At 39.7% G+C, this 26,654-nt stretch overlaps 1 protein-coding gene across 1 annotated transcript in view; it reads left to right on the top strand.

The window, feature by feature from the left end:
- The first annotated feature begins 212 nt into the window (after positions 1 to 212).
- LOC130550162 (NACHT, LRR and PYD domains-containing protein 12-like) overlaps positions 213 to 26,654 on the top strand; it is a 49,295-nt gene continuing 22,853 nt past the window's right edge. Inside the window, exons 1-5 of the mRNA XM_057327562.1 lie at positions 213 to 344; positions 8,971 to 9,231; positions 10,373 to 12,173; positions 16,803 to 16,976; positions 17,110 to 17,280. Coding sequence (XP_057183545.1) covers positions 8,988 to 9,231; positions 10,373 to 12,173; positions 16,803 to 16,976; positions 17,110 to 17,280 — 2,390 coding nt within the window. The 5' untranslated portion in view covers positions 213 to 344; positions 8,971 to 8,987. The remainder of the gene's footprint in view (positions 345 to 8,970; positions 9,232 to 10,372; positions 12,174 to 16,802; positions 16,977 to 17,109; positions 17,281 to 26,654) is intronic.

Raw genomic sequence — 26,654 nt, forward strand, 5'->3', positions numbered from 1 at the left:
AACACATACAAGAGGGACAGTAATGCCCAACACCCTTCAAAGAGTTCATTTCAAGGGCTCAATCCTTCAAAGGGATGCACAAACTTTCATCAATGCAGTCGTTAAAGGAAACTGTCAAGTTCCGTTTCCATCACCTCATCGGAAGACCCGCCCTCACAGGACAATGTAAAAAAAAATCGTGCGTGGGTTCCTTTTGAATTCAAGGCGCGAAGAGCACGGACATGTAACCTAAAACGCTCACTGCCTACAGAAAACAACTTTAAAAGGGCATAGCAGCCAAAAACGCGTTCTGTGTGATCCGGGGCTCCAACGATCTTTTTCTAGACCTCCAGCCGATAAACACCGTAAGTCTGTTTTAATACACTTTCATACTACAGACATCGTTCCCTGTGTTAGAATTTACTTTCGTTTTCTCACGTATAGAGACAATATGTTTATAAAGTAAAACATCTATCTGAAACGTCAAGCATCAATCTGATAAGAAATGTACAAAAAACGGAAAACTTTTCATCTTTTGAGATTGCAGGCGCATGCGTTAAAAGAAAGAAAGATGATGAAAAAGAAAAGCAAATGAGCCGCGGAGATTACGAGAAAAAAGACAAAAAACGCTTCAAAATGTGTAAAAATAACACACGTTGTACGCAGCAGCCGGAGCTTCATCAGGTTCTGAGGCTGATGATGGTTTTGGACATAAAAGCAGAGAGGAGATTGGGAACTATAGTGAGGGAGAACATAAAACCTGCTCAACGGAAATCATGACGAATTTTTTTTCGAAACACGATGCCTCTTCACCTCATCTCTGTCAGTTACGATCAGATCTGTTTAAATTGCGCACTGGCTAAGACGTATGTGTATGTGTGGCTGCTTTTGTGTTGGTGTTTATGGACTACACAGAAATGAAACATTCGAAAGACAGTTTTTGTTTCCTTATTTAACTTTTTAAAAATAATTTCCAATATGGTATTGTTATACCAATGCTGCTTTGTGTGCCACTTTACCGGATAATAATACTGGATATGATTGCGTCATGTTTACACAAACTCTTTCATTATGCCTTTTTTATGTGAAACAATTTACACTAAAGCAAATGAGTCATTTAAAGCTGTGAAATTAATTAAATATAATGTTTAAATTGTGTAAATGGAAGTAAAAAAGAATTCACCAAAAATATTAAGTATGTATTAAAAATATAATTTGTATTTATTAAATACTTTTTTTCTCATTACATAAACCTAAATAATATTGTCCCACTGAACAAATCAGTTAAATTATTTTAAAAGATCTTATTAGGTTAAGCCACATTAATAATTTGTTATATATGGTAAGTAAAGTACACATTTTATTTCTAATGACTTTTATTTTCACTTCTAGCATATTTACACAAATATATGTACTTTCTTCTGATTACATTTTCAAATCAGGCTCGTTACTTCAGTTTAAATTATTTGGCGGCATGATCAATATTATTTCTTGTCATTGCGACTTTCAACTTAATGATAGGGCTATGAAATAAAATCACTGTCAAAAATAAACGTACGTAACTGAAAGAATTTGTGTGTAATATTATTTTACTCGTGCATAATTTTTTTAATGTTATTCAGCATTTTGTGAGACTTGGATTCCAAAATCTTCGGCCACGACAATTTATAAGTATGACATTTTGGTTTGTTTGTTAGAGTAGCCTACAACTTCAAATTCGGACTATGACATTTTACAGACACAACCACAACTCCGTCACATGCACGAAGTGTGAATTACGAACACGAAGCGCTGTGGGCGAAGAGACTGTCAAAAATACGTCATCAGGTCACAGGCATATCCGAGGGAAGATTGATCGATTCCATGTAGTGCGCATGCGCCCCCACTTAAACCACTAGCGCCAAAATGACAGCTCAACAGCCAAGCGCTCACTCATCGTCTCAGGTAAGTTTTTATTTTAATTCGGACATGATTAACAGTTACTTATTACTAGTAAATAAATGATCCGCAAATAAATATAGAGAGTTTCGCAAAAAAATTAAATCCACATGTGCACAAAAAGCGAACCACAAATATATATTAGACGTTCCACAAAAAGAAAGGGAATTCACAAATAAATACAATGAGATTTGCAAATAAAAAAATATTTACAAAAATATTTTAATGGCATTCATTTGTAGATCGCTTTCTGCACATTTGTGGATCGCTTTCTGTGCATTTGTGAATCGCTGCACACATTTGTGGATCAGTGCACGCATTTGAGGATGGCTCTCTGTGCATTTGTGGGTTTTTAATCATTTCTAACGTCAAGACTTGCGCACATCCACAAAAAGGTGGACTCCGCCCACTATCTACGCAAGCCAATCGGGTAACTTCCGCTTTTGTTGTCCAATAGGGCACGTTCTAAGTTCAGCCAATCACATTTTGCTCTGCACAAAGATTCAGGGAGGGAGCTAACATGGCGGCTAGTGGCGGTCTTAAATGTGGGCACTCACTTAATCCTTGGTGTTTCGAGTCAGATCCGTGGGCGTGGCTTGTTGGTTTTGACTAAATCTTTGGTGTTTCAAGTCTTACGAAACCTTTACCCTAACCCACACCCTAACCCTAACCTTACTCTAACCATCTAAACTACCTATGATTGTTAAAATTGACGAAAAAACACGTTTGGGTGATGACGTCAGACTCGAAACACCAAGGATTTAGTGAGTGCCCTTAAATGCGTGATATTCTAAGAAATGAGAATGGTCTCTTCTTTACTGTAGTATCATGGAGTATCCTCTAGGTGTCACTAGTGATTGTTAATTGCGGTGTGTATGACATATAAGGAGGTTGAAGAAGATGTGCGATGTGCTATGCATGCAGGTCTTGTCTGTTACTTATTGCTGAAGTAAAATGTACTTTCAACATATCATGTAGTAGTCTGTTGATTCCATACAATATACTACATTTTTGGCGACGAGGATAAAGCTGTAAACCTAGGATTATAAAGGATTTACGTCGACTTCAAAGGCAGAAACCATGGCTACAGGAACTATTGGCTCACTAGCAGCATTTGATGCAAAAGTTCAAACATGGGAGGAGTATACTGAAATACTGGAGCAATTTTTCGTGGCTAATGAAATCGACGACGAGGGTAAGCAAAGAGCTATTCTCATAAGTGTTGTGGGAGCACAAATTTACAGTGTGATGCGAAATATTCTCAGCCCTACGAAACTAAGTGAAAGGTCTTATCAGCAACTGGTAACGATGCTAAAGGATCATTTCAATCCTCAACCGAGTGAGATTGTACAGAGATTTAAATTTGATTAGAAACGAAGAAGCCAACAGAGACTATTGACACAGGAAGTAGTGTTAGCTTGATGACTGAGGAAAAGTTCAAGGTCATCTGGAAAGACACAGTATCACCAAAAGTGAAAACTACAAAAGTCAAATTGAAAGCTTATACGGGTGAACCTCTAGAAGTCGTAGGAGTGGCTGATGTTCAAGTGAAGTATCAACAACAGGAGGAGAAAATTGCCCCTGGTGGTAGTAAAAGGATCAGGACCATGTTTGCTAGGTAGAGTGTGGCTTGAAGGACTACGACTACAATGGAGTGAGATCAAACTGATACAATCTGAGGAGGTGACATTGATGCAGGTGTTGTTCCGACATGAGGAAGTGTTCAAAGAAGAACTAGGGATGTTAAAAGGCACCATTGCAACTCTCCATGTACCGAAGGATGCATCACCAAGATTTATTAGACCGAGATCAGCACCTTATGCCCTGAAACCAAAGGTGGAAGAGGAGATTAATCGGTTGCTGAGGGAGAAAATCATATCACCAGTTAAGTATGGAGAATGGGCTGCCCCAGTTGTTCCTATCGTAAAACCAGATGGGAGTATAAGATTGTGTGGTGATTATAAACTCACTGTGAACAAAGTGTCTACACTGGAGCAATATCCAATACCGCGAGTGGAAGATCTTTTTGCAAGACTCGATGGCGGAAAGCAGTTCACGAAGCTGGATATGAGTCACGCATACCAACAAATCATCATGGATGAACATTCTAAGAAATATCTGACAGTGAATACACACAAAGGATTATTCACATACAATCGTTTACCTTTCGGAGTGGCTTCAGCACCTGCCATCTTCCAGAGAACAATGGAGGGATTGTTACAAGGCATTCCAGGAGTTGTTGTTTATCTGGATGATATATTAGTCACTGGAGGAAACCTAGAGAATCATTTGAAAACCTTGGAGAAAGTGTTGATGAAACTGAAAGAAGCAGGTCTACGTCTGAAACGGGGAAAATGTGTGTTTCTTGCAGATGAAGTGGAATATTTGGGTCATTGAGTGGATGCTCAGGGACTCCATCCAACCGGAAACTAAAGTGAAAGCTATTGATGCAGCACCAGAACCTAAGAATGCAACTGAGCTTAAAGCGTACTTGGGATTGTTGAACTACAATAAGTTCTTACCAAATCTGGCGACGTTACTTGCACCCCTGCATTTGTTGCTGAGAAAGGATACTCAATGGACTTGGAAAAAATCACAACAAGAAGCTTTTAAAGAAAGTAAAGATCTACTGAAATCGTCAGAAGTGATAGTGCATTATTCATCAAACTCAGAACTAATTCTAGCTTGTGATGCCTCACCTTATGGGGTTGGAGCAGTGTTGTCGCAATGGAAAAAGGGAGAAGGTATGGAAAAACCATTGGGGTTCATGTCAAGAACATTGACACCTGTGGAGAGACATTATTCGCAATTGGACAAGGAAGGCTTGGCTGTGATTTTTGGAATACAAAGATTTCACAAGTACTTGTATGGTCGCGCATTTACAATCTGTACTGATCATAAACCTTTAATCCACTTGTTCAATGAAGTAAAAGCAGTTCCACAAATGGGATCACCAAGAGTGCAGAGATGGGCTGTCATGCTGCAAGCATATCAGTATAACATTGTGTACAAACCAGGAAAGTATCACCAGAATGCGGATGCCTTGAGTAGACTGCCAGTGCCTGGTGAGGGAGAAGGTGATGAGACAAAGGACCAAGTGCTGATGATGGAGCTGATGGATGACTCACCAGTGAATGCATCACAAATTCGGAAGTGGACATTGCAAGACGGGACACTCTCCAAAGTACATGAGTATGTATTACATGGTTGGCCTGTGGAAGTGGAGTCACTACTGTTACCGTACTATCACAGGAGAGATGCATTAAGTGTGAAGAATGGATGTGTGACTTGGGGAGCAAGAATCATCATACCATTGCAAGGGCGAGCTACTGTGTTGAAACAGTTACATCAAACTCATTCAGGCATGTCAAGAATGAAAGGATTGGCTCGATCTTACATGTGGTGGCCATGTATGGACCAGGACGTAGAGAAAGTGGGACAGAATTGTGACGTATGTCAAAGTCTGAAGAAGGCACCTGCACAAGCTCCATTACATCCATGGGAATGGACAAGCTCACCATGGGAAAGACTTCATGTGGACTACGCAGGACCTTTCTTAGGGAAGATGTTCCTTATTCTAGTAGATTCTCATTCAAAGTGGATGGAAGTTTATCCTGTCATACATGCGACATCTACTGTGACTATTGAGAAACTGGGGAGTTGTTTCAGTACACATGGATTACCAAAAATGCTAGTGTAGGAAACTTTTTCCTCGTCGAAGCGGAGACCAGGAGACGTTGGGATATCTTTCATACAGAAGTTCTCTTTATTGAGGACTCGCTGTGCGTCGCTGTAGTCATCCAAGTCTGACATTTAGTTCAGCACAGTAGAGTTTTATACCTTTCAAGGGGGCGGGATACATAGAGGTGGAGATAATTTACACAAAGCATGCAAATGCAATACAGGAATCAGCCCGTTACCGGAATTGTCCCAGCCAAGGTCTCATCAGCATAACAGTGTCATTCAAATGCACAGGTGCTAATCCAATCAGCCTGACAGCATTGTCCATACCTTCACATTATCATAGAGACAAAGGTTTAGCTGTGACTTGAGTTTAGCATTCACCTTTAACTTGGGACCCTGCCCAATGGTCAGGAAGTGAATAAAGACAAAAGGGTAATGTCTCAGACATCTGGGTTGCCTGACTTGATCTTCTTAGAATGTAATCGTCTTTACCTCAAAATGTGAAACATAATGTACATAACTTTAACCTAGATATAACATTGTATAAATGTGTAATCCCACACTAGTTTTAGACAATGCAACATGCTTTAAGAGTGAAGAGTTTGAAACATTCATGAAGAGGAATGAAATTCAGCATGTTACATCAGCACCGTACCATCCTTCTTCAAATGGTCTGGTGGAACGTGCTGTTCAAACTTTCAAGGAAGGGATGAAGAAGATGAAGGACGAGACTGTGGAGACCAGAGTAGCAAGATTCTTGTTTATTTACAGGATTACTCCTCATGCAACAACTGGACTATCGCCAGCTCAGATGTTAATTTCAAGAAAGTTGAGATCTACGTTTGACTTACTTCTTCCTGATCTGAAGTCATGAGTCCACATGCAACAGCATATACATATATTCCGCTTACTGAGTTTTCTTATATAAAGAATACATTTAAAGGTAGTTATAGAGTTCATGTACTTCTCTGATCTTAACAAGGGCTACGGGCCTCATGTATGAGTTTGAACACTTGAACACCTGTGTACACACCAAATATCTTCTCACACTAAGACAGGAACTGCACGTACACCACACACACTTTTGTAGAGAAGTTTAATTAAGAACGCTGGGTTGTTTATCATTTTCACTAAACAATGAGCTCATTTTGAATAAAACCACACACTTTTGTAGAGGAGTTTAACTTATCGCATACAGCCAAGGACGCTGGGGTGCTCATTACCACGCTAAACCATGAGTTCATTTTTAATAAAACCAATGTTAAATCATGTATCGTCCGAAAGCCCCCGGAAAGGTGTCAAGATAAAGAGCACATGATATATGTATGTGTTATTGCACATGATATACGTATGTGTTATTGCACGTGATATACGTATGTGTTATTGTGCACGTGATATACGTATGTGTTATTGCACGTGATATACGTATGTGTTATTGTGCACATGATATACGTATGTGTTATTGTGCACATGATATACGTATGTGTTATTGCACATGATATACGTATGTGTTATTGTGCACATGATATACGTATGTGTTATTGCACATGATATACGTATGTGTTATTGTGCACATGATATATGTATGTGTTATTGCACATGATACAGTATACGTATGTGTTATTGTGCACATGATATATGTATGTGTTATTGCACATGATACAGTATACGTATGTGTTATTGTGCACATGATATACGTATGTGTTATTGAGAGGCGCTCCCTACAATTAAATCCTAATATGGTAGGCCGGAAATATAACTGTAGCAAGTGCAGGCTGAAATGTAGCTGTAACGAGTCATAAAGGGATGTACTAATAAAAATAAGTGATGTCATGTAGAACCTGATTGGGAGAAGTTGATATCAGGTAAATATGATTGGTTTAAACTGTGATAACGGCTGGAGAACAGTAAATAAAAGATGGAGTCAGAAGTGTATTTGTTAGGCATCTACAGATGAAATCTGTATGTCTCTCTTTGATTGCTCGAGCAAATAAAGATTGAAACCTCTTGAAACCTGGCTCTCTGGTCTTCGTGAATTCTTTCAACATTGGCGGATCGACTTTTCGCCACAACAATATACATACCAATATAGCTGTCTTCGATGATAAAACATAATGGGCCTCATGCATGAAACATTCGTAAATACATGAGTAAATTCCGAGTAATTTGCACGTAAAACAGACCTTCCCGACAACTTTCCTTCGGATTCACAAATACTTCATAAACGTCAGAATTCGTAGTAAAATGTGTGTATGTTAATGAATTCCAATCACACGTAAACAGGGCGCGCATGCACGTTCATTCATAATTAGCATAATCCTGCCTATGAATTACTGCTACGCAAAAGTATCTAGGAGTGCTGGAATCCTCTGGACTTCATTCTCTGGTTTGGCTACATTATATCGCATAAATGCATAAGATACTAATAGGCTATATGCTTACCAATAAATTAATCAATTAAACTGTGTCCACCAAAGTGTTTTTAGCCAGCTGAAATAATAATACCTGATGCTCTTCTGAAAACGACCAGCTGGTGGCGCCTGAGAACCCTTTGGAGGCACTGCGCGTTATTCTGGAGATGTGGTTGCTGTGATTTAGAATAACCGCAACAGTTAGCCTACTTGTAACTAGTATCTTATTTTGATGAATATTACTTAATATGAAAATGCAGTAACCATTAATATTAACTTCTCGACTGTTGTGTATGATGGTTGGTCAATGTAGTGTTTGTCCCGCCTCTTCTCCACTGTGATTGAACGGCTGTGTAAAAAAAGGACAGTGACGAGCAGCTCTGCGTTTTACCCAAATTTAAAATGTAAAAAATGATAAAAGACAGGGCAAAAGAACTCGTGAAATATCATTATGATACATAGTGCATCAAAACGCAGTGTCATCAGTTTGTCTAAAAGAATACAGAACGTTACATGCGGTTTTACGCACTATTTACACGTGCTATGGAGCAGGCGTACATTTCTTTCGTACCAACTAACATTTTGAAAATACCAACATTTTCATGAATCTGAAAATTTACATCAAATCGACTTTACGAATGATTTACACAAAAAACCGTTCTGCTCGTGTTTCATGAATGAGGCCCAATGAGCGCATGAGGGATGTATACGAAGATCAGTGACCAGTGTGACAGCTCTAATACTCCCCTATTCACAAACAAAGGAAAACTAAGGTCGGGGGACCCCTCACAACAATACACTATACATAATACTGCAAAAGTCTACCATGTTACACTTTACACTGCAGTTGACTGATCTCTCAATGTCACACTCATGACGGATCTGATCGCACAATCATTTCTGAATACAAACGTCATCTGAGCTCCAGTAACTAGAATGTTTTTTTCTCGTCCTGCAGAAGTGAGTCAGTGCTGGATGATGGCGTTTGTTAAAGAGCTTCTCAAGAACTCGCTGTATAATCTGAGAAAAGATGAACTCAAAGAATTTCAGTGGCACCTGAGGAATTATTGTAAGATTCCAGTGTCTCAATTGGAGAAAGCAGATGTCTTCGACACAGTAGATATGGTGCAGAGTTATAGACCAGAAGACGCTGTGAAGATCACACTGGAGATCCTGAGGAAGATGAACCAGAACCAGCTGGCTGAAGAGCTCAAAGAAGGTACAGCAAAGAGTTTCATCTCATGATACAGTTCAAATGTGTGTTATTCTTTTATTCTGTCTGCTACATTTGACCATAAAGCTGATGATTGTGAAAACAGTGAGTTCAGCAACAGACAGTTTTAATGAAAAAAGACGGAAGTGATGGTCTTTGGAGGCACCAATGGGATCCCTTTGGTTAATTTCGGTTCCCTGGCTCAGTACATCAAGCCAACCATCACTAACTTTGGGGTCAAAATTGACTCAAACCTTAAGTTTGAGAGTCGGATCAAGGCAGTGGTTAAATATAAAGCCACTTCTTTCGTTGCAGCTCTTTGAGAGCTTTCGTTTGAGAGCTGGATTACTGTAATGCATTGTGTGTGGGGGTCAGTGGATCTTCGGTTGCTCATCTACAAAATACTGCAGAGCGACATTTAACTGGAACTCAGAAATATATTTAGACTTACTTCATTGGCTGCCCGTACATTTTAGGATTCATTTTTTAAATGATTTTATTTGTTTTTAAAGCTTGAAACGATCTTGTCCCAGTCTAAATTTCTGAGTTGCTACACCCTCATATGCCTGACCGTTCTCTCAGGTCAGCTGATAAACTGTTAATGAGTGTGCCTAAAACAAAACGCAAGCTTAGAGAGGACCGTACATTTGCTGTGGCAGCTCCTAAATTGTGGAACGAATTGCTGTTTATTACACAGATGTCTTCACTATCTTCTTTCAAATCTCTTCTGAAAACTCATCTTTTCACCTTGGCTTTTAATACCGGATGTTGACATTTTGAGTGTTTTATTGTGTCTGGGGTCTTTTATGGTGTTGTATTTGTATTTTAAGTTTGTATGAGTTTTAATATTTTTTTCTGTGCAGCACTTTGGTCCACTTTGGTGGTGTAAAGTGCTTTATAAAAAAAGTTTGCTTGCTTTCAAAATTTATTTTATTTATCAATTAACTTATAATATATATGATCAATTATCAATATTTGGTGTGACTACGCTTTTGTCTTAGGTATGCACATAGTTTTTCAGGTATCTTTGCATGTAGGTTTCTTCAAGTGTCTTGAATTAAAGAAACAAACAAATACAGAATTGAATTAAACATTAATAACCCTAAAATGATCAAAGATTTAATCTTCTTGTTATTTTGTCTTGAAGGTGCAGCTGCAGTTGACAGTAAAGCTGTTGATGATGATGATAGTGAGTTCAGCAACAGACTGAAGAAAGACTTAAAACAGAAATACGAGAGAATATTGGACGGTAACTCAGAGAAATCCCTTCAGAACACATACCTGAACAATATATATACTGACCTCTACATAGTGAAGAATCAGACGGGTGGAGTAGTGAATGAACATGAAGTGAGACAGATTGAATTAAACCAAAGAACTGCTGCCGAGGACACGTCAGTCAAGTGTAATGACATATTTAAAGTCCAGCGTGATACAGGTCGGCAAAACAGAAAAGTGCTGACGCTGGGCATCGCAGGTGTGGGCAAAACTGTCTCTGTCAGTAAATTCATCCTTGACTGGGCTGAAGGAAAAGAAAATCAGGAAATCATCTTTATTTTTCCTCTGGCCTTCCGTCAACTGAATCTGATTCAAGAGGAATACAGTCTAATGGAACTGATTCATGAATACTTTAGCTGTACTAAACAACTGTCATCACTGCCTAAAGAAGAAGATAAAGTGATGTTCATCTTTGATGGTCTGGACGAGTGTCGCTTCTCTTTGAGCTTTGAGAAGAGCAAGAGATTGACAGATGTTCATAAAAAAACAACAGTGGACGTCATAATAACAAACCTGATGGATAGAAATCTGCTTCCGTCCGCTCTCATCTGGATCACCTCCAGACCAGCAGCAGCCCATCAGATACCTCGACGCCACATTGATCAGGTGACAGAGATCAGAGGATTCAACGATGAGCAGAAGAAAGTATACTTCACCAGAAACAGCAAACCTGACATGTCAGAGAGAATCATCTCACACATCAAGAGGTCCAGAAGTCTGCACATCATGTGTCATATTCCTGTCTTCTGCTGGATCTGTCTCCGTGTTCTCCAACCTCTGATGACTCAAGAGAATCTGGAAAGTACTCCTACAACCCTCACAGGGATGTACCTCTACTTCTTACTCTCTCAGATGGAACAGATGAAAGCAAAAAAACAAAGTGACAGTCTTCCTCAGTCTTCTGAAGATGTTGTTCTGAAGCTCGGGGAACTGGCCTTCAAACAGCTTCAGAAAGGAAATCTGATTTTCTATAAAGAAGATCTTGTGGAATGTGGTCTAGATGTCAGTGATGGTTTGGTTTTCTCTGGGTTGTGCACTCAGATGTTTCAGACAGAAAAGTCTGTTTCTGAGACAAAGGCCTACAGTTTTGTACATCTCAGTGTTCAGGAATTCCTCGCTGCTATCTTTGTGCTTTTCATTTACAAAAATACAAAAACAAACCCATTCCTTAACTGGATGGGAAAACTGAAATGGATATTCATGAATTCACTGCATGAGCTTCATAAGAGTGCAATTGACAGTGCTCTTCTGAGCGAGAACGGACACCTGGACCTTCTCCTGCGGTTCCTCATGGGTCTCTCTCTGGAGTCAAATCAAAATAAACTGAAAGAACTTCTGCCCTCACTGAAGATCACAGCAGAAGACATGAGACACACGGCTGAATACATCAAAACAAAAATTCATCATGATGTATCTTCAGAGAAGAGCATCAATCTCTTCCACTGTCTGCATGAACTGAATGATGATTCACTGATCACAGAAATCCAGAAGTATCTGAATTCAGAAGATCTTTCAGCACAAGATCTCTCTTCTGTTCAGTGGTCTGCTCTGGCGTTTGTGCTGCTGATGTCTGAAGAGACTCAAGAGACATTTGAGATGCAGAAATACAGAAGATCTGATGAAGCTGTGACTCGACTTCTGTCAGTGATCAGAAACACCAGAAGAGCTCTGTAAGATTCATCTCTACATTCATTCATATTAACAATGCACTGACTTCATTCATTCATTTAGTCATTCAGTCATTCATTCATATTAACCCTACACTGACTCATTCATTCATTTATGTTTATCTCATCCTGCCCAATGTTCTTTCCCAAGTTGGTTAATGTACTTTGGCAGAAACAAGTATTCAACACATCAACATTTTGTTTATTAAACACAGTTTCAGTGCTAAAATCCTCATGAAATTTTAACAAGACATAGCTATTAACCCTCTGGGGTCTGAGGGTTTTTTGGGGCCCTGGATAAGTTTGGACATACCCTGACATTTCTGCTTTCTTCAATAGCTAATAAACTTATTAATGGGTAAAGTCTCATATCGTGGGGAGTTGTGGATGGCTTTTTGAGTGCGGCATGATTGAACAGCTGTAGAAGAGCTATAAGAAGGCAACTTCAATGGACACCGTCTACTTTGTGTTGTATCGCTATTGGTTGATATTGATTAGCTGCACCTGATGAGATCAGCTGCGCAAGCTTGACTAATGTAACCTGCCAGAACTGATGCCATGCGCTTGATCATTGTCAGGACCACATACCGTCAAATATTTAAACATTAGCAATGTTTAAGGTTGGCGGAATGAAGCTGTTCTGAGCAAATTCTCATCTGTCCGTGCAGCCTTACAGAGCAGGAGTGCAGCAATAATAATATCCCCCAAAAACAAAGGATTGCCTGTAAACAAAAGCATTCCCACATCCAATTTAAAGCAGCCTACTTAAAGCATTAAGAAATCATGCGTAGATATAGCCTACATGTCAATTAACAGACAACTTTAACTTCACATAATGACAAAGCTGACACTGCAATAATACTTATGACAAACCTGTCGTGAGCCCGTTTATCCCCAACTCAACTTTTGTTTATATAGCACTTTTTACCATTTGCATTGTTACAAAGCAGCTGTACATGAAAACATGTTAACTATAAGCAATACATTAAATAACATACACGCACTGACACACACACGCACGCACGTCTGGTTTATTATCTCCGTGGGGACAGTCCATAGGCGTAATGTTTTTTATACTGTACAAACTGTATATTCTATCCCCTATCCCTATCCCTAAACCTAAAGATCATAGAACACTTTTTGCAGTTTTAGATTAAAAAAAATACTGTTCTGTACGATATATAAGCGTTCCCTTTCTGTCGGTCAAGTGCTGCTAGTTGTTAGCAGTAACCTTACTGGCCCAATCAGACATGGTTCTCAGACCTGATGGTTCTGACGACAAATCCCCCCTGGCCAATTCCCCCGATGAATGACCTTCTTTCTCAGGGGAAGGGCAAGGGTTGTGATGGGGGCAGTTTTTCATTACCACGGTGGTAATGGACAAATCAACCGTGGTGGTGTGGTGTTTGTGAAATATACAGTATATATCCATGTTTCTCCCATCGTTACCTTCACCCGTGTAGCTAAGATTGCCACGAGCCCTGTCGTTAGAGATTGAGATGGTAGTCGCTGTGGTCCCGTTACTTTGGAGAGCTGCAGCATAAGTCTTCCGTGTCTGTGCCAGTGAGCTGACATAATCTTCCGCTTTTTGAGGAGTCAAATATCATATTCTCGCCCTTATGATGCAGCTTGAGTACCGCCGGATAGATGAGGAAGGGCCGTAGACCCTGTGCTGTCATCTTCTTCAGAACTGGGTTAAAACTCTTTCTCTTAGCCGTTGTGGTTGGACTAAAGTTGGGGAAAAGAAGCAGCATGACGTTGTCCTGTGCATATTTGACCGGGTACGCCTGCCGAGCACCTTTTAGGATCTCTGACCTGTCCTGCCACCTCAGTACCCGAAAGATAAGAGTTTGTGGCCGACCTGAGTTGTTTCTTCTTCCATCATACATACGATGAGCTCTATCAATCTCGATGTCTCGGCCTCTGAGAGATGGTATCCATTGTTCAAGTTCTCTCTTTCGGTCGCCCTTGAATGCTGAAGTATTCATGATGGGTTAGGTAGAGATAAGATCAAAATTTACTGACAGGATTATAGTGTATTTTGACAAAGCGAGCGGAGTGAACGACTACGCGTGCATTGTTGCAGAGGGGTCACGTGTCTCCTCATGAATAGATGTCTATAGATGCCACGATAAAAAAAAATATGCAATTCATTGATGCATACTGCACAACAGAGCCGAGCCAAGCCTTTAGGGGATCAAAGCAGAATTTTATTTGGGGGGTCCTCCTGTGCCCCTGTGGCAATACGAGGGCGAGGAGCACTAGTTAAACGTAAAATATCTCTTTCCGGCTACGCCACCTTGGGAATCTCACCCAAGGTATTAAGAAAACGCCTTAATGACTGCAAAGGCATGCACAGGTCCAAATCACCGTAAGAGTCAGAGACATAGGTCAAAAGTACAAAAATAGTTTATTTGACAATAAAAACACTTTAAAATGGAAATTTTATCCCCCCCATCTGAGGATCTCGACCATTTTGCCAGAGAACTGAGACTTACCAACAGGGGCAGTTTCTATCGGAACAAGTCGCCCAAAGTGGACAATCACTACAATCAAATCGTACACCCAAATGTTGGTGTTAGTAAAGAGCACAGCATACATTGAAGACAAGGCACACTCCCATCACCATCAGTAGGGCCTCTCTCTGCCCCCCTGGCGCCCAGTTCCTGGCAAAACAAGTGTAAGAGGGATGAATTCTGCCCCTTGGGGCGACCGACCTTCACTCATCCAACTTAAATGACAAATCTTAAAGGAAAATAATTAACAAAACAAAACTCAAAAAAAATAATTTTAAACAATATATCAAACAATCTTAAACAGAATATATAACGAAACAAAATAAATTAAACAAATGTTAACTGAGATAAAGTAAAGATCGATCACTGGTTTTACAGCAAAGCACACAGACTTAAACTCAGCTCACAAGTCCTCAAACATAAAGTATATAAAGCAACGAAAATAAAATAAAAGAAACAAAGATGAATTGAAATAAGCTAAAGAGCCACTCCTGGAGAAAAATACCAAGAGAGAGAACTGTCCTTTTAACAGCCAAGACGAGACACAGTAAATTACCCCTAAAGTAGGTAATTCAGGTCAAAAAGGCCACGAGGAATCATTAGAAGTGTGGGAAAGCGTCCATGCTGGAAACAGAACAGCAACGCTGTAACGAGAGCGCAAAGCAACCCCCTTCAGTTAGCACACGGCCATGGGACTTGCACAAACACCCACGATCAGGCTTGGTGCCGCTCGAAGCCTGAATACCAGAGTTTGTTACTGAACGTGACACAGATTTCCACTGGTAATATCATCCATGAACAAAGTTAAACGTCTACAAGGTCCACATCTGGTTCCTCAAATTACAACATCGCGATGAGCAACAGGGGCAACGATCCAATTTATGGCAGCCTCTTATGGCATTGGGTATCAACTCCCTACCCCGACACTAGTAATGGCAGCACACCAATGACGTCAGCCGCCAGGAATAATGACGCATGCCACCCAACTAACGTCCTCTGATTATATACACCCAGGGCACAGCCGATAGGACAAACCTCAGAATATGACCAGGTGAGGGCGATTGCCCGTCCTGCCACACCCCCAATACAATTGACTATTGTCAATGTTTGATTATTTGCACGCAAACTTCAAACCTAACACACCGATTTCTATTAGTTGAAGCTGTGTTTGGGATGTAGGAATGTCATAAAAACAAAAACACATAAATTGCAATTGCAAATGTATTGTGATTGTCAAAACATTTGATAATTTCATTACTTCCAACTGTAGGTGAACTGTCTCTTTAAATTTTGAGCACAGACCATACAGGGACTAATCATACAAAGGTTGTGGAATTTATTGTTCAATGCATTCAACTATTTGCAAAGATTTTATTTTAAAATCATTTTTATTTTATTTTTACCACAACCGATAGACACCCTTTTAAAGCCACACAGCCCTTGATGATGATTTTATCTTTTTTTATAACCATTACAATTTGCACACAATTATTCTTAACCTTATCCCAAAATAAAATGCTAAATTGACAGATAATTATAAATGACACGAATCATGTAAATTACATATTTTTCATCCAAATCAGCATTTTGTCGTTTGCATCAGTGAATACTGTCAGATATTCAAATTTCTATTGTTAAACACTAAACAGTTAAACATTAAATGTTTTTAGTCACTTACAGTATGTCGTGTGGTGCACATCACTCTTTCAACCGAAGCATGTTGCTGAACAGCTGAAGACGTGACAGTAGCTGCGTCTTTGATTTGATAGGTCACTGCTCGGCTCTGTAACCAGTAACTCCCGTCTCCTTTCATTTGATTGACTGCCTCACTTATTTTGACATTGCATTGTTGTGTTTAGTCAGTAATTTCACAAATTATGACACACACTACAGAAATAATAGTGGGTACGGTCCTACTTGAGAAAATGGATGTGTGTCTTTAATATATCAGAAAAAAGCAGTAATTACATGTGCTCCTGGGGGCCCCCTAGTGGCGGCGATGCCCTAAGCGTTCACATACATCTTTTTCTTCTAGTTAATATGATTTGTGTGTATTGTGTTTGTTGTCTATTACAGCAGTAAAGTTAAAAATACATGTATTGTTTGTGTTTTTCAGTCTACAGAACTGTGATCTGACTGTTAAGTGTTGTGAGAGTTTGTCTTCATGTCTACAATCATCAACGTCTCTGAGAGAGCTGGACCTGAGTAACAATGATCTGAAGGATTCAGGAGTGAAGCTGATCTCTGATGCTCTCAAGACTCACAACAAGAGTCAACTACACACACTGAGGTCAGAGACATTTCAGTCAAAATGACCAGCTTATAAAACAATAATGATAGTGACTGTCACAGATGTTCTTAAGGACAACTGGAATCTGTGTTGTTAAAACTACTTTTCTATAATTTTGTTTGGTTGTGTTTAGATTGTGGAGATGTAATGTGACTGGTGAGTGTTGTGAGAGTTTGTCTTCATGTCTACAATCATCAACGTCTCTGAGAGAGCTGGACCTGAGTAACAATGATCTGAAGGATTCAGGAGTGAAGCTGATCTCTGATGCTCTCAAGAGACACAACTGTCAACTACACACACTGAGGTCAGAGACATTTTTTAGTCAAAATGACCAGCTTATAAAACAATAATGATAGTGACTGTCACAGCTGTTTGAGGTTTAAAAATATTTTTAGTAGGGCAATGTTAAATGCGTGCGATAATGTTTTCAGATTAACGCGTTTAACGCAGCATCCATTTATTTTGTCATCCTTTGTCTAGCTTTACATTATATAATCATGCTCTCATTCATGTAAAAGCGTTTAAACCATTTAAGTGCGAATTGAAACCGTTGCTTTGACGCGTTCAGTATAGATTGACAGCTTCTAGCTGTGGGATGCGGCAAAACGCAACGTGAGGTCCAGTCTGGTGTATACAGTCACGGGCTAAAGCCAACATCAGTGAATCTCTGTCAGACAGCACAGCACCACTATTAAGTCAGGAGAAGCGAATATCATCACAAGTCTGCGGTAGTGCGTGAGTCTGCTATTTACCCTGTTAAGCTGTTTTAACTATTGAACTGGACTGTTGCCTGTTATTAGTTAAGATTATTTGAGCTTGTTTATTTAATTACTCGTTAGTCGTTGACTGATTGCTAAGGTGTTAGCGTTTTTGTTCCGTTGCTACTGAAGTCACATTAAATTAATTGCCGTTAGCCGCTCGTTACGGCTTGACATTATAATTTTGCACTTAAAACGCACGGAGCAAGTTTGTTTGCTGTTTGATCCGTGGCCCATTCAAGTCGTTCAGGCTTTGTTTTGCTAATTGAGAAGGCGTGTTCCAGCTGTATTCTGTTCACGCTAATCTCAACACTTACTTAAGCAGTGCCTCTGCGGTAGCGTCAGCCCTCCTCGTGTGAAGACCGACGAGTGTAAAGACCCGTGACTCTACCTGCGCGACTCCACCGAGCAAAGACACCGGCAAGGCACATCACTACATTTAACATAAGCTTTGTTTTTATTTACTCTCAACTCTCAACTTTATTTATATAGCGCTTTTACAATTTTCATTGTTTCAAAGCAGCTGTACATGAGACATATTGACTATAAGCAAAACAATCAAAGTTGTACCTGCAAAAACAAGAAAAGGTTGAAAACACAGAAGACAGACACACCCACACACAAAACACTCCACACACACAATATGCACACGTACTAACACACATAGACATAGACACACACACACACACACACACACACACACACACACGTACGTACACAGACAAGTACGCACACACACACACACTCAGTGAGAGCACACATTTAGGATAAAGGAGAGAGAAGCACAGGTCAAATATAACAGATAATAAATTCCTATATGCAATATTAATTAAGTAAAACTTTAAGATTCTAAAGCAGCCCCCCCGGTCAGGCAGATAGTGCAAAAACAGTATGCAAACGGTGGCGAGGAACCCAAAACTCTAATCGAGAAAAAAAACCTCAGGAGAACCCAGGCCCAACCAGGGGATTCCAGTTCCCCTCTGGCAAAAGCTGCTGCCTCTGCACAAGCTCCAGAGAACTTGCACAACAAGGCTAAATAAAATAAATAAACTTAATAATAAAATAAATTATAGTTTAAGATTATCATTAATAATCTAATAGCATTTGAAATTTTGTGGTGAAGACATGTCAAGAGACCGCGTCCTTCTTTATCCAGCTCTATCATCTCAGCTCTTGTCAGGTCCCCACTTCCCATTCTCCGCTCTACCATCAGGTCAGGCCATGAACTGCATCCTGCTCGCTGTGGTAACCTTGGAACAATGAGACAAGACTGGCTGAGAGTAGAGTACTGTTCTGTACTCTTTGATGCAACAAGTACATCAGTTGTGTTTTTGGTTCCGGTTGATCTAACTAATGCAGCCTAAACCCTCTGAAGATTTATATTATGGAAGAGTAGTGTATGCAAGATTAAAAAGATGCGTCTTTAGTCTAGATTTAAACTGACAGAGTGTGTCTGCCTCCCGGACAGTGCAGGGAAGACTATTCCAAAGTTTAGGCGCTAGATAGGAAAAGGATCTACCACCTGCACTTGATTTTGAAATTCTAGGTATTACCAACTGACAGGACGCCTGAGAGCGTAATGCACGTGAAGGACTGTAATACAAAAGGAGTTCATTCAAGTACTGAGGAGCTAAACCATGTAAGGCTTTATAGGTAATAAGCAAGATTTTAAAGTTAACGCGATGCTTTATAGGTAACCAGTGCAAGGTTGACAGAACCGGGCTAATATGTTCATACTTTTTTGTACGTGTAAGAACTCGAGCTGCCGCGTTTTGGACCAATTGGAGTTTTTGTAATAAGCCTGCAGGGCAACCACCTAACAGTGCATTACAGTAATCTAGTCTTGATGTCATGAATGCATGAATTAACTTCTCTGCATCTGAGATTGACAGCATATGACGTAGTTTAGATATATTCTTAAAATGGAAAAACGCAATTTTACAGGTGTTGGCGACGTGGCTCTCAAATGACAGATTACTATCGAATAGAACGCCAAGATTCTTTGCTGACGACGAGGGTTTTATGGAACATCCGTCAATAGTTAAACAGTATTCTTGGTTGTTACTTATAGCAGTTTTTTTTTTAATGTGTATACTAACACCATGTGTTTCAAGTTTATTCCTGTACTCCACCGCAGACAGCGTTCTCACCCAAGACGCAAGGCACGACGCACTCACTCTCACGTGCGTCCCATTCACACCTTCACTTCTACACCTCTGTCTCTCTCTATGGGTCTCTATGGGTCACTGCCAGTCAGCAGTGAACAAGACTGACTTCATCCATGCGTTTGCCAGCCAGTCTGACATTCACATTCTTGGTCTTACTGAGACATGGATTCGTCCTGAAGACTCAGCCACACCCACTGCTCTCTCCACAAACTACTCCTTCTCTCACTCTCCCCACCACACTGGAAGAGGAGGAGGCACGGGTTTGCTTATCAACAATAATTGGAAATATTCCCCACTATCTTCCCTATGCAACAACCATTCATTTGAATACCATGCTGTTAATATCACTTTTCCCACTCAGCTCAGTGTTGTTGTAGTTTACCGCCCCCCAGGTCCTCTTCACAACTTCATTGAAGAGTTAGATGTGTTGCTCTCATCATTCCCGGAGGATGGCGGTCCTCTTGTAGTCTTCGGGGACTTCAACATCCACCTGGAGAAACCCTATGCTTCTGACTTCCACTCCCTCACCTCCTTGTTCGACCTCACGCGCCTTGCAACAGCCTGTACTCACAGATCAGGAAACCAGCTTGATCTCATCTACACCCGTAACTCCACCAGAGATAACATTCAAGTCACACCTCTTCACATTTCTGACCACTTCTTCATCACTTTCAACATGCTCCTTCCTATATGCACTACACCAACACCCGTTTATTTTAGACGGAACCTTTGCTCTCTCTCTCTCTCCTTCCACCCTCTCTGCTAAAGTCACATCCTCTCTTCCCTCCAACTTTGCAACTCTAGATGCTGACGGAGTTAATATAATAAAGGACCGTGTTATGGTCACACAAATTAAAAAGTTCAACATGTTTTTGATAATTATTGACCTAGAGAGTCCAGAGAATTGTACTGTGGTGGAAATTTTGAAATTGCTTGATAAACCTAGGACTAGTTTACAAAAGTAGGTTTTTTACATCATCACCGATAACTCACGAACCATTCGATCGACATCAATGGTTCAAGAGGCAAAGTTGTTCATAATTAGGAGAACTATCACATGATGTCAATTGTTTGTGTAAATATCAAATATCACGTGATACACAATCGTTTAGGCAACAAAAGACGCGTCAATTTTGCCATTTTTACTGTTATAGCGCCATCTAGTGTCCAAACACCGCGGGCTTTTGTAGGTCATCTCGGAGTGATGGTATACACAAATATTCCAAGCCCAATGTTAATATGTTAAGCCGTTCTAGAGTTATGGCCATTTAAATGTGATAGGCTCCGCCTATCTATCTATAGCGCCACCTATTGGCTGACATGGCTGTTTCCATGTATCTGAGTAGCGAGCAAGACTACTACCATCTGACCGAGTCTCAGCTCTGTCGGCCTTACGGTTTGGGCTGCCCGATCAGTTTTATGGCAGAATAATAAAAAGAAGAATAAAACATACAAATACAACAGGTTTCTAGCGCTTCGCGCTCGAACCCTAATAATTAAAGCTGCAAGCAGCATTTATCGGGTTCGAGCAGTTTAAGGCCTCTAAGGCACGTCTGCCGTCGTCGACTGGGCTCAGGGATCGCACCATAACACATCCGCAACGGATGACGCTCTCCCACACCGAGAAATATGACGGAAACGGTCAGTAACGTTTAATACAGACTGCGCATGCTTACGCTCGTATGCAAAGACAGGTGTAAACCGATAATACCTAAGGGAGGAGTGAAACGAACCAATTCTCATGTCTCTATGATGTTCTGTTGCAGAGATATAGATCTTGCTAAACGGTTGCTAAGGTAATATGTTTGGTTGCTATGGGCGTGCCCTGTCACCTGTCATATTATAATACACTTATCCATGAGTAAAACGAACCAACTCCTGTGTCTCTATGACATTCTATTGCAGAGATACAGGTCTAGCTTAATGGTTGCTAAGTTAACTTGTTTAGTTGCTATGGGTGTGGCATGGCATCTGCCAATTGATAACACAATAAGCCACAAGTGAAACGAACCAAGCCCCTGTGTCTCTATGGTGTTCTAATGTAGGGATATAGGTCTATCTTAATGGTTGCTAAGTTAACTTGTTTAGTTGCTATGGGTGTGGCATGGCACCTGTCATATTATAATACACTTATCCATGAGTAAAACGAATCAACCCCTGTGTCTATACGATATTCTACTGCAGAGTTGTATGTCTGGCTAGACGGTTGCTAAGCTAATCTGTTTGGTTGCTATGGGCGTGGCTTGGTACATGCCAATTGATAACACACTAAGCCACAAATAAAATGAACCAACCCCTCGGTCTTTACGATGTTCTACTGCAGAGATATAGTTCTTGCCAAATGGTTGCTAAGCTAAACTGTTTGGTTGCTATGGGCTTGAAATGGCACCTGCCAATTGATAATTCACTAAGCCACGAGGTATACGAACCAACCCCCGTGCCTCTCGAAAGAGCAAAATGCTAGCACAATGCCAGAGCATTATAATTCACCTGCAAATAATATAATGTCTTTGTGGATAATAATCTGAGGCCTCAGGGGGCTATACATCAATGTCTATGTCTAAGACACATACAATGACTACATGAGCTTCAGTTACATTTATAATATTTATTTGTGGAAAAACAGCGTTAAAACGCAGTGTGGAAAACAGCTGCGGTCTCAAGAGACTGAAATACCACATATTACCAAGAAATGTTTTGGTGCCAAGTATCATTTGCAAACGTTAGGAAAGACTGCACATTTAAAAAAATTCCCTGCATCATATCTATGTAGTGTTTGTGCTGCTGTAACATCCTTACATTGACTTTTAATATAATAGTACAACAAGTTAATATTTGAAATGACTGTGAATGTCTGTGAATATATCATGAAAACACAGACGCACACTCTCATTCACACACAACACACAAAGTATACAGTGCACACACACTCACATGTGCAGAGGGACATACACACAAGCACGCGTGCACGCACGCACGCACGCACACACACACGAAGTACATATGATTGATCAAAAGAGCAAAATGCTAGCAGAGTGCCAGAGCGTCCCCTGTAGATCAGCCGTTTATGTCACAATTTATATATCATTTATATATCAAAATTCTACTTTTATCTTTTTTTGGATTCAGTTAATTCACATTGTTTGTGTTAAATGGGTAGTCACAGATTTTTGAGAAGACACAACTAAAGGTGGAGTTGTTTTAAAGGGAACTTTAGAGTAAGTGCTACATCACTATTTATAACATTCTTTACTGACCTAACATATCTTATTGCAGGTAAATGATGACTGATACCTGCCTATTATTCATAGAGAATTAAAATAAAATGCATGTGGGCCTAAGCATGTTTGTGTTTTTTGTTGTATAAGAATAATAAAGAAATGGTATTCCAAAACGTATATCTTATGAAGGTCAGTGAGTTGGTTTAGTAAGTTAAAGTAATGTGCATAAATGTGACTGAAGATTCTTCGCTCATGCAGATCCAGACCGTTTTGCATCAGTGCTGGTAATAGGTGCACATTAAGTCACACACTATCTAAGAGATTTTAATCAGCTTCCTTATGGATTAAATTGTTTTTGTATAACATGTTTTTACTAATCTGAAATTGTAATATTTCTGATATATAAAAATAATTATAATTCACCTGCAAATAATATAATTTCTTTTGGGATAATAACCTGAAGCCTCAAGGGGCTAGGCATCAATGTCTGTCATCCATCAAGACTGAAAGACACATAGAACGACTACATGATCTTCAGTTATGTTTATAATATTTATTTGTGGAAAAACAGTGTTAGAACACAGTGTGGAAATGTTACCCGCCACAGGCCAAAGAGACCCGATTGGGTAACTAGAAAACACAGTGGTTGCAAAGCTGCAGGAAAATCAGAGAGACATAAATACGCTGCGAGCTCTGGCTCTCTTTCTTTTCTTTTGTATCATATTAACATGAGTTGCATGTATTCAGTCTCAAGAAGAACACAATTTTGAAACATAACAACATTAAACAGTACAATGTAAATAAATGCCAACTCCATGTGAATGCCATGTTTGCTTAATCAAGTCCATGTTTTCCAATAAAGTCCATGACTGTGTGATTCACTACAGCACATTCATGTGAACAGTGCATTACATTATGCATTTTGTATACAGTATAAATGTGTACAATCACATTATATTATACATTCATGTCACAAATAGTAATTTACATCACAAATGTTTTATTCCTTTTTTACCTACGTTATTCACTGTTCACATAATCAACAAGAATGAAAACAATTTTTGCCTTAAACAGGTCTAACGTTTCGTTTCAGCATGTGTTTCACATGGACGTCACCATTGTGGCTCAACTCAAATTGCAAGTTTCAACTCTGGGACAAACAGACATTTTGTCCCATTTTGTCCCAGAGTTGAAGGCCCTACCGGCTCGAACCCTAAAAATCTTAACAGTTACAATAGGTTTCTAGAGCTTCGCTCTCGAACCCTAAAAATCTTAACAAATACAATACACCCGTCGGCCTCAGGAACAGTGAACGGTGGGCAACGTGCATGTAAGGAGTTACATTATAGATTTTTCCGTGCCATATTTCCTATTGCCAGCTGGTGGCGCTATGACTATAAGTGAACACTGACTTGGATATGTGTTCAGGCCAGGACTCTTATCAAACATGTGAAGTGTGAGGCCGGTCGGACATTGTGTGCCTGAGTTACTATAGCTTCCTGTTTCATGGCAAAACATCACACTTTGTCAGGCCGCCACGGACACGCCCCTCAGCGAAAAGTTAGGTTCTTACAATGTATCGTCACAAAGGTCTGAAGATCATACTGGCCAAATATGATGCTGACCGTTTTGAATCTCTATGAGGAGTTAATCACAGTTTAAAACATGCCACTTCCTGTTTCCTGCAGGTGGCGCTATAACAGTATCTGAATATTACCATGTAGATGTCTTCAGGCCAGAACTTTGATCAAACATGTGAAGTGTGAGACTGGTCAGACATTGTGTACCTGAGTTACTATAGGTTCCTGTTTCATGGCGAAACATCAAACTTTGCCAGGCCCTCAGCGAAAAGTCAGGGTCTTTCAGTGCATCTTCGCAAAGGTCTGAAGACATTGTTATATTATAGAAAGACTTTAATGTATTTACATGTACCAGATTTCCTGTTATTTGTCGGAACACAATGCCGGAACAGGTATGTTTTGAGCTGTTTTTTGAAAGATAAAAAAAATCCAAAATGAATGCAAAGAGTTATGAAAATGGAAAGGGCGTCAGATCTGCGTAGAGTGTCAGCTCTTAAACCTGCTGCTGTGCCTCCTGACACTAATGTTAATCACACAACAAAAGAGAAAAAAAATCAATGTGTTTTGTAACTTTAATTCTGTATTTAATTGAGAATTTGGCATTAAAGACTGTAAAGTGTTTGAGAACTTCATTCAATTTCTGCATATTTCCTACCTGTTAGACATGAGAGCTCCCAGTTAGCCTATACTGTACTTAAATGTTAAATGGCTATAGTTCATGTTAAAATAAAAAATATATATACATTTAATGGAGACATCAGTTACAGTACTAATATCAGAATGTTGTCTTTCATTTATGATATGATGTTGTTAAATATGGGATAACACACTCAGTTTCTGCCAATCTCATATTAATCTTGAGTGCCTATACAGTACTACATATGTCGTATCTATGTGATCAAATTTATAAAAGAGAGATACAGCTGTACGATTATTTCAGGAAAAACAAGTTGCTGGAGGCGGTCAGGGGGACAGAACTACAGCACGAGCACACAACACATCTAGGGCTGCAACTAACGGTTATTTTTATAATCGATTAATTTAATGATTATTTTTTCGATTAATCTGATAAAATGGAATTACATCTTTTGCTTATAATAAGTAAATCAGATATGGGAAAAGTATACACAACTGAACTCATTTGCCTTCTCCCAAAATGTTGTGAATGTCTCTATAATTAACACACCTGGTGAGTTGATTCATGTGTGTCATATTAGAAGCAACTGACAATAGTCTCTCCCAAACGTGGGAGCGAGGGGACGGTCGGCCAAGGAAATCATTTTTTTGTGCCATGAAAAGTGAGATATTTGTCATTCAAATGTAGTTAAGTACAGTAAAAAGTAAACAGAAAAAGTAATACTCAAGTATAAATACTCAGAAAGTGTACTTAAGTACAGTTCTCAAGTAAATGTACTTCGTTACCCACCTCTGAACTAAATAAACCACCAAATCAGTGTATTTAGCCTAATATGTACTTTGCAAAGTGCAAACGCCACAAATTGGGTTTTACTAATATAAACTTTAATTTTGTCATTTAAACACCTCTCCCCTTTAAACTTTAAAACTGCGCAGCTTGAAGAGATGCATGCAGAACAAGCGTGACTTTCAAACTGCGCACCTCGTGCAGCACGGAGAGACACGTGTGACTTCAAATGCTATTAGATTATTAATGATAATCTTAAACTATAATTTATTTTATTATTAAGTTTATTTATTTTATTTAGCCTTGTTGTGCAAGTTCTCTGGAGCTTGTGCAGAGGCAGCAGCTTTTGCCAGAGGGGAACTGGAATCCCCTGGTTGGGCCTGGGTTCTCCTGAGGTTTTTTTTCTCGATTAGAGTTTTGGGTTCCTCGCCACCGTTTGCATACTGTTTTTGCACTATCTGCCTGACCGGGGGGGCTGCTTTAGAATCTTAAAGTTTTACTTAATTAATATTGCATATAGGAATTTAT

Source organism: Triplophysa rosa, unplaced genomic scaffold (assembly GCF_024868665.1).
Source record: "Triplophysa rosa unplaced genomic scaffold, Trosa_1v2 scaffold24_ERROPOS284339, whole genome shotgun sequence".
NCBI classification, from domain to species: domain Eukaryota; kingdom Metazoa; phylum Chordata; class Actinopteri; order Cypriniformes; family Nemacheilidae; genus Triplophysa; species Triplophysa rosa.